The sequence below is a fragment of the Pteropus alecto genome, unplaced genomic scaffold, assembly GCF_000325575.1.
Source record: "Pteropus alecto unplaced genomic scaffold, ASM32557v1 scaffold190, whole genome shotgun sequence".
NCBI lineage: Eukaryota > Metazoa > Chordata > Mammalia > Chiroptera > Pteropodidae > Pteropus > Pteropus alecto.
In genome coordinates this window covers 5,275,276-5,283,922 of record NW_006430462.1, presented here as the reverse complement: position 1 = coordinate 5,283,922, position 8,647 = coordinate 5,275,276, and the positions used below count along the sequence as shown (strand labels likewise).

At 43.0% G+C, this 8,647-nt stretch overlaps 2 protein-coding genes across 19 annotated transcripts in view; one reads left to right on the top strand and one right to left on the bottom strand.

Moving 5' to 3' along the window:
- DEPDC5 (DEP domain containing 5) overlaps positions 1–6,223 on the bottom strand; it is a 108,047-nt gene extending 101,824 nt beyond the window's left edge. For 11 of the 14 annotated variants that reach the window (XR_001517100.2, XR_003046711.1, XM_015591261.2 and 8 more), the window contains exons 1-5: positions 5,184–5,346; positions 4,402–4,519; positions 2,284–2,371; positions 1,889–1,935; positions 387–472 (exon numbers count right to left, since the gene is read on the bottom strand). Coding sequence is in view for 12 of the 14 variants with exons in the window: in XM_015591261.2 (XP_015446747.1) it covers positions 387–472; positions 1,889–1,935; positions 2,284–2,371; positions 4,402–4,459 (279 nt within the window). In the remaining 2 variants the exon portion in view is untranslated. The other 3 variants (XM_015591228.2, XM_015591241.2, XM_025047792.1) reach the window with 2 other exon arrangements.
- A 1,935-nt stretch (positions 6,224–8,158) lies between these two features.
- Positions 8,159–8,647, top strand: part of PRR14L (proline rich 14 like) — a 47,823-nt gene continuing 47,334 nt past the window's right edge. For 2 of the 5 annotated variants that reach the window (XM_006904947.3, XM_025047778.1), the window contains exon 1: positions 8,163–8,327. The gene's annotated coding sequence lies outside the window, so the exon portion shown is untranslated. Of the gene's footprint in view, positions 8,328–8,647 lie in introns of all 5 variants that reach the window. The other 3 variants (XM_006904944.3, XM_006904943.3, XM_006904946.3) reach the window with 3 other exon arrangements.

Genomic DNA, 8,647 nt, shown 5'->3' with positions numbered 1-8,647 from the left:
TCTCCCTAATGTCAATAATATCTTTTAGACAATAATTTTTACCTATTATAGCATCCTCTCTAGACGAAAAATAAGAATACGTTAAGAAAATTTTAGTATTTTAATAGAAATTTTACATTTAGCTTTATAAACACACATATATACATACAAAATCTTTTTAAAATCTTTAAAAAATGGGGAAGATGGTTTTAAAATCTTTAAAAAACAGGGAGGATGGTTTTAAATGCAACCTACATACTGCTTATAACATAAACAACCTACATATGACCATATGTTTAATAGTCCAACACTATACTTAAGTAACTGATTATTTCCTTAGAGACCCCATCTTGAGGCAGGGTACTAATCACCTCCAAAAGATATGTGAGTTCAGAACGAAAACATACCTTAGGGTCTACTACATTCACATAGACATCTTGATAAGGTCTTAGACGGAACACTTGGGTCACGGTCTGGTCCACACTGATAGTTTCTGAAACAGAGAAGAAATCTGGATCAGATAATACATTCCAAAAAATAGCAGGTAAATATATTCTAATCTATGAATACTCAGACACTCAACAAGCAACACAATTGATCTCTTGCCATGGACAAAGCATGTTCTTTGCCTTTCAGGAGCTTACAATTTAGAATTCTCTCTTTTTCAGGTGACACAAGGAGCTGAAATAAGACCTGAGCCCAGGCAATTAAAAAATGAGAGAGACAGAAATAGGACAGAGAGAGAAGGGAAAATAAAGAATTTAAAAAGCAACATAAAAAAGTTCAAAGAGTTGTGAAAACTCAGAAGAGGAAGAGAGCGTTTCTTATTTGGTATGAAGTAGTGGAGGTAGTTACGAAAGAAACAAACTTCTTAATGAGCCCCTAAGTTTGGTAAATAAGAAACATAACAGGTGGTGGGAGATGGGGTGAGGGTAAGAAGGACACTCAGGATTTCAGTTCCACAGAAATCTTAACTCACGATTTGGGTTTTGACAGAATGTTTTCCTATCAAGTTGAAATATAAAAAAGTAGTTGACATCAAAATCTTTTAGAGCATATCAGAAGTCTGTTTTCCTTTAAGTACTATTTAAAGTATTACTTTATTTGCTATCCATTAACATTTTGGTTTCTTGATCAGCATGGTAAAGTCATTAGAGAAAAAAAGAAAGGATTTGCATCCAGAGTAAGTAAGCAGAATCATCACTCTGGTTCCTCCACTTACTGACTTCGGGCAAGCCAATTCATCCCACTCAAGAGTCGGTGGGAAGATACAGATTACAAAAAACTCCCAGGACAGTGCCTTGCACATGTTGTACATAACCATCAACAAGTTTCTTCCCCCGCCTCACCCAGAGTAGGCACTTAACAAATATTTTGTGCAAAAACATAATATTTAAGAAAGCAGGGATGTGGTTCCATAGTGTAGCAGTTAGCACGCGTCTGTTTGACACGCACAAGGTCCTGGGCTTGTGCCCCAGTGGAGCCACAAACCATGGTCTATGGCCATGCCACCCTGAACAAGACCAATGTCTGATCTTGGAAGCTAAGCCAGGTCGGGCCTGGTTAGTAGTTGGATGGGAGACCACCTAGGAAGACCAGGTGCTATAGGCATAAATAATAATAATAAAAAGAAAAAAAAAGGAAGCATGCTTTTTCAACAATTTTTTTGGAGTTAAGTGTAAAGGTTCACTTCTTCAAATTAATTTTCCTCCTGACTTTAAATTAAGACAGCGACAGATGCCGACAAATGAGATTCCTTGGCAGTTTTGATACCTGACCAGTTTTTAAAAGAGAACACAATTGGATAAGGAGAGCAGTCTTGTGCTCTCCTTTCCTGGGATTGTGAAGAGACGTTTCTTACAGTTTCTGGGACAGTAAAGTATAAAACTCAGAGAGATAGAATTCTTACCTTTCTGTAAATCTTCCTTAAGCGATTTGACTTGCAAAAGCAGAGGGCTGGGAGAAAAAAAGGAACAAAGAGATGGGATACTGTAAGCAGTAATAACCAGCTTTTTTCACACTCCAAAAGAGCCAAACAGACATAATATAACTTGCAGCACAACAATGGGAAAAAGTTCTCTTAAAAACAAACTCTGCACTCGTATTCAAGGAAATAGATAAATGCTACAGATTTTTAAGACTTGTCATCTCAGCTTTAAAAATAGAAAAAAATGGACCACTTTTAAAAAGATTATTGGTTTATCAATTCTAGAGGGCAGAAGCATTTTTATCCAAAAGCAAAGAGCCATCTTGCCCTTCAAGCCTCTTTGACAAAATATCCTTTGACCCTAGTCACTCACTCACCTGTATTCATCATTGGGGTGAGCGATCTCCACAATGTCTCCAAGCTTGATGTGAGGAAACACTTTGGGGTTCACGACCAGCTCATCATCTGAAAGACAATTCAGCGATCTCAAGCAGAAAACACACTCACTCACTTGCTTGACAGGTTGTGGTATATGCTTTAATGTTGGGTCCTCACAATCCCATCAGGTTGGTATTATAGTACAATCCCTTATATTTATTCAAAATTATCCAAAAAAATTGTCTTAATGTGATCTTCACAATAAATCTTTGGATCTAGTGGAAATGAAGAAATCATCTAGAATATAAAGCGATTTGCCTAAGGGTAGATAGCTAGTAACAGCATAGCCAGGACTGATGACTGATCCAGGGTTCCTTCTACTTAAAGCCTCTCAAGTCATAAAAATCAAGTCAAATAAAATACTTGGACTTTGAAAGGCAGCACTTGATCAGGAAAAACCTTCAGATATCAGTTCACATTAGAGTCCAATAAGACCCTTAAAATATATGGAAGACAGTTTTATATGTTTATTTACCCCTGCCCCCCATGAGGGTGGAGGAGAACTCTCAAATATACTCAGAACCACACAGATAGAGTGATATTTGTTTTAATTTGGGGAGGAAAGACAAGGTTTTTAATTGTGCTAAAACCATGACAAGTACATCCAGATTTCAAATATAATCAGACCGAATAAAAATTCAGCCTAAGAAAGTAAAGCACTGAATTTATCCCAAATTTTATTTAGTATATTGTTTCCATTGATGGTTTTATGCTAAATCCTCTGTGAAGCTTTGCCCAAACTTCCAGTCTAAATTAAGCTCTCTGAGCATGTATTTTGTTCTGCTTCGTGTTATCATTTCCTTTTTGCACATCTTTCTCATAGAGCAGAAAGCCCCTTAGGGACAAGGGACCTTGTCATGTTCATAAACTTTATGTTTGGAACATTTAATATTGGATACATTTAATATTTGTTGGATGTGTTTTTGTTCATAGCCCTGGGAACTAGGTATAGTATCTAGCCACCTTTGTCTTGTGTACATGAAAAAGCAGAATTGTATACATTGTATATATATTGTGTACACTGTATCCTTGCATCCTTCTTTCTGCCAAAAGTTATTTCTGCTGTCTATTCAGTTCTACTTCACAAATGTTTAGGTAGCATCAACTGCATACCAAATATAGTGTTAATCACAGATTGTGCATTTTAGCAGAAATTGTTTTAAATTTAGCAATGCTTGATATATCCTTTTCCTAGTCATTATAATAGCTACATTTATTGAGCAGTACTAATGAGCCTGGTACTATGGTAAATATTTTATATACATTATCTAACTTGATCTCCATTACACCTTGTGATATAGAAACTATTATTGTCACTTTTTCAGTCCTGCCTTTAGAGCAAATGCATACTAAAATTACAATTTTAAAAAGACCTATTGTATTAATTTCAATTTCCGAAGCAAATAAAGTTGTTAGGACAGGAGAAAAAATGATTCATTTACAAGAAGAAAAAAAATTGCATTACTAAGTGTCATCTTATTCTGTAGATTTTTAGGCTCAAGGTGCTAGAAAAAGAGGAATTATTTTAGAGGGCTTGAATTTGTAGGTGAGGTAAACTAGGGGCTCGCCTGAAGTTGCATGGAAAGTTAAGAGGCAGACCTGATACTTTGGATTCTGGTTCAGTGCAGGACAGTACGCTGTTTCTGCCCCTTCTCATTGTCACTATGAAAAGGTTCATGCTTTGATCATACCTGTCTTAAGCATATCTGCTGTTTCTCTCTCATAGAATGTAAGTTTCTCTTTTCTCCAAAACCAGTATGGACTAGAATTTTATGGAACATAAACAGTAAATATGTAATAAAAATTACAAATGAACGGTAGTAAACTGACAATATTCACAATGTTCCTTAAAAGTCAGAGTGCAAATGCTTTTAGAAGAGGCCTGTGCTCTCCAGTCATACTGGCCTCCAGCTACTGTATTATACTCGCTACTTCACTCAGTTAAATGGCCTGTCTAGCCTCAATTGTCACATGAATCAGTGTGTAATTTTCAAGGCACTGGACACACCAGAACCACAGCCAAATGACACAACCCCCAAAGACCAATCAATACTGACCACTGCCCCCAAAGCCCTTCTTGTGGATGACTAGTTTGTAGACCTTTGTTGTTCTCATCTTGTACAGTTGTTCCCTTCAGCTGTTCCAAGCTTGGAGGAGAGAAGTCATCTTGCCTCCCTGCCATTGAAAAACAAACAAAAAGGCTGGAATGTCAGACTTTTATTTGCAACTGCTCTTTGATTGTAGGGTACTGAAAATACTGGTGCTGCTCGGCTAAGAGTTAGCACCAGCCCGTGGATGAAATCACTTTTCCAAGTATAAGGACAGATAGAGAACAGAATCTGGGAACTAAAGGGGATTCCGGCCAGGGTCTAGACCAACCTCCAAGAAGACATTCTCTATCACACCCCTAAAGGGAAAACTTGTAGTGAATGGGCCACTCATTACCTTGCCTCTATCTAAACCAATAACACTCAAATAATGAAAAGATAGTAAGAGGTAAGCACACTCATTCTGTAGATGAGGAACGTGAGGGCCAGAATAAGGGTCTTGCCCAAGGTCACTCAGAGACTGAGAGGCATTCCCACCGTTCACGTTTCGCCGTCAATTTCCTGGGTATACAAATGAGAGGAAGGCAAGGGTTCATTTCCCGTCTGTACAAATTCACAGAGGTTCCTCTCTCTGACCCTCATTCCACAGCTGAGTACACTGAAGCTCAGATAAATAAATTCTTGTCTAAGGTCACACAGCGAGTTCGCAGTGGAGCCAAGACTCCAACCAAAACCATGGCCCCTTCCCTCACGTTCCCCAAACCCGGGCCCGGGATAGCACCTCCACTCACCCGCAGCTCCGGAGCCCCTTTCCGCTTCAGGCCAGGGCCCCGAGAGCAGGACCCTACCTGGGTCTCCCGCACCTCCTCGGGACGCCGCACCTACGCCCCCACAACGTGTGCAGATTTCGTGCCGGAGGTCTAGGTGCCGAACCGCCCGCCCCAGCCAAGGAGCGCTCACCTGAGAACCCGCGCCGCTCCGGTGGCTCCGCCCTGGGGCCCCGCCCCCTTCCCGCCCACCCGCCCCGGGCCTCTCTAGCCCGGCCTCCGCCTCCTCTCGGTGTCCGTACCACTTCCCGATCCGGGGCTTGCGCCGGGGGCGGGGCATCGCGACGGCCTCCAGCATCGGCTGGCCCCCTGCAAATCACGCTTGCTTGCTAAACGGCAGCCAGCCTTAGAGAGGAAATCGTTCTCTTTCTAGACGTTCCTTAAGTAGATCCGAGCGCAAGCGCTTCGTTTTCTACCTAATGATCTCCTAACGTGGCAAACTCGGGCGAGTCTCCCCGAATCTATAAAGAGAATGTTATGGACCTTCGTCTGGTCTCACAGGGCTACTGAGAGGCACAAAACAGTTTCTGGGAGAACTTTTTGTAAAATGCAAAGGGCTGAGCACGTGCAACTTAGTGCGATGGCCCCTGCTAGGAAGTGTCCATTTTGGAGGTCTTTTCAAATCCTTCCAAACCCCAAATGATGTTCTGTGCCTCTTTGGTTATTAATAATAGGTACGGTAGCTTTTACAGACATCCTTATATAATCGTCACATCCCTATTAGGAGGCACATCCCTATATCGTTTTTCACACATGAGGAAACATTGGGGAAAGAATGGATTCTTACCCGATGGAGTCCAACTTGGCTCAAGCATTTAACGGGCATCCTCATGTCACATCCAAGGGTTCAGCCTAAGCTCCTGTAGGTCGGGACATTTTTCTTTCCTCCAGGAGAAAATCAAAGCTGTGTAGACTGTGCCCGAAGTTGACCAAAGTCTCCTGACAGTTGCCGGCTCCACGTAATTGACCTATGGTTTTCGGATAATTTTGACTATTGAGAGAAAAAAACATCGCGTACCACAAGGAGACCGGAATCGGCGAAAGGGCCCCGTGTTAAGAGAAGTAATAGTTTTTTTAAGCATCCATGCTTTACTTTAGGATTTAGAATTTAAATATTAAATAATTGTAATTTTTGTATTAAAAGGAAACATATAATCAAGTGGACTGCAACAGTTGCAAATTTTTTCAAAGATGTTAAATGTAAAAGATTTTTTTTATGTTGCTAATTCAGGGACACACCCAGACCCCCCAGGCTGTTTTCTGAGCTGTAGTGGCTGGTGGGAAGTTCTTCCATCTCAGAAGGAGCTAATGGGTTTCTCTCTCTCCCAGTCCTCAGGAGAATTTGATTCTTCCTTCCGAGACACATCCATAATTGGTATCATACCTTACAAATGTAAATATTCCATTTTTTAATTTGGTCAAAATTTTTAATACACTTTGGCAAGTTTTGAGATTTTTAAAACTTGTCTAAAGCTGGTCAAGTTTAAGGGAGGCTGGAGCTCTCAAGCTAGGGATCCGACAGCCTTGTTCATAACAACCACTGTGCTGCAACCACCTGCACGATGTGCCCAAAAACTCAATGAGCAAAATAAATGGTATTTAATGCAATAGTTAAAAATCAAAATTAATACAAAAATCCATCATGTATAAAATATCACGTTTTAAAATAAAAACAAGATCCATAATGGTGCCATGCAAAATTGTTAGTGCCTGGGTTTTTCAGATCCCCTTCTATAGGCAAATAGTTGCTTGAGAAAGTACTTGAGGACATGGATACCGTAATCACAGAGATGTTTTAAAATATATTTCTAGTTAATTCATCCTAATTCATATATAGGTATCTATAGTAGCCTATATATGAACTGTACATTTATGCAGCTATACATGCACTTGTAAACAATAGGGTTGGCATTTGGGTTTGTATATCTGCAGCCTTAACTAAAGCTGGGAAAACCATCATCTCAGCCATTAATAGCCTGTATGGTGAGTGGCTCAAAGATATCTTGATCAGAAAAGGGAGAATTAAAGTCGCCCCCAAACCTTTATTTTCTCTAAGGTCCAAGAAGCAACAGATTTCTATTTTTAATACAAAGGGGTGTGATTTGGGGCAAGGCGACAGCATTCTCTGGATCTCCTCAATTCCCTCTTAGATAAACATTCCTTCAAATGTCTGTCAATTATCTACTTAAGCAGGACTCTGCTAGGTGCTGAGCAAAAATGAACGAAATCCACGGGGTGGGAATTGACAGATGATAAATGAGCCAATAGAGGTGAAACATGGCAATTTCAGCCAGTGTTAAAACTATGAATAAATTAAAACAAAATGTCTTAAAGAAGGGGTCCCCAACCCCCAGGCCGCAGCAGGAGGTGAGCAGTGGTCACACCAGCGAAGCTTCATCTAGATTTACAGCCGCTCCCCAGCGCTAGCAATCACTGCCTCAGCTCCACCTCAGATCATCAGGCATTAGGTTCTCATAGGAGCACTGGTCCCTGATGCCAAAAAGGTTGGGGACCGCTGCCTTAAAGGACTGGAGGAAAAGGTACCATTTAGATTTAGTGGTCTGTGTGATGAGAAAGAGCAATGGCCTGACAGGACTTAAAACACTGATTCCAGTTATAAAGGTATCTTGGGCTGCCATAGCGGAAGGCAGGAGGCCCCTAGAATTGCAGCCGTCCAGGCCTGAGAAACAGTGGACTGAACCAGGGTGTTAGCGGTAGAGACAGACACTAGGCCCTGGGTCTCAGCAGGAGCAGGGTCAAAAGGTGTATTCCCCTTTAAGAGTGCGGGCCTCAGGGGCGGAAAGCGACCCGGGTCCACTCAGCACTGGAGGAGACTCGGCGCTGGAAGAGCCGCCCCTCGGAGTGCGCGCGCGCGCCATGCGGGGGAGGAACTTGGGCGAGCCCGCATGGCTAGCTCAGGCCCCGGATGAGGAAGTACAGGGCGGGGGAGGGGCGGAGGGAGGATCATAGAGACGAAGAGGCTGCGGCGGCGGGAGCGCCCCTGGGCTCTCTCGGCTCGGTAGGCTCAGGTAGACTTCGCGGCGGCGGAGCTGCGGCTGCAGAGGCCGGTCTGGCGCGGCGAGCACGAGCTGCGGAGCAGGCCTCAGGGTAAGAGGTCGGGGACGGGAAGGCTTACGGGCGTAGCCGCCCCGCCCCAGTCCACCCTGAGGGGTCCATCCGCTGGGAGGTACAGGTTGAGGGGGAGCCCGGACCCCCGCCCTCTCGGGGTGCCGAAGGGAACGGAGGCTGCGCTGCGGGCGGCGGAACGACCCAGGGAGAGGGAAGAGACCAGGCCCCGCGTCGCGAGAGGGAAACGGCTTCTCCGAGTCAGGGCTCGGATGGGGGAGAGATACTCCTCTTCAACCTCGATACGTCGAGGGACCCCCAACTTCTCTTTTCGCGGAGGGCGACGCCCCGTGTCGTGGGCG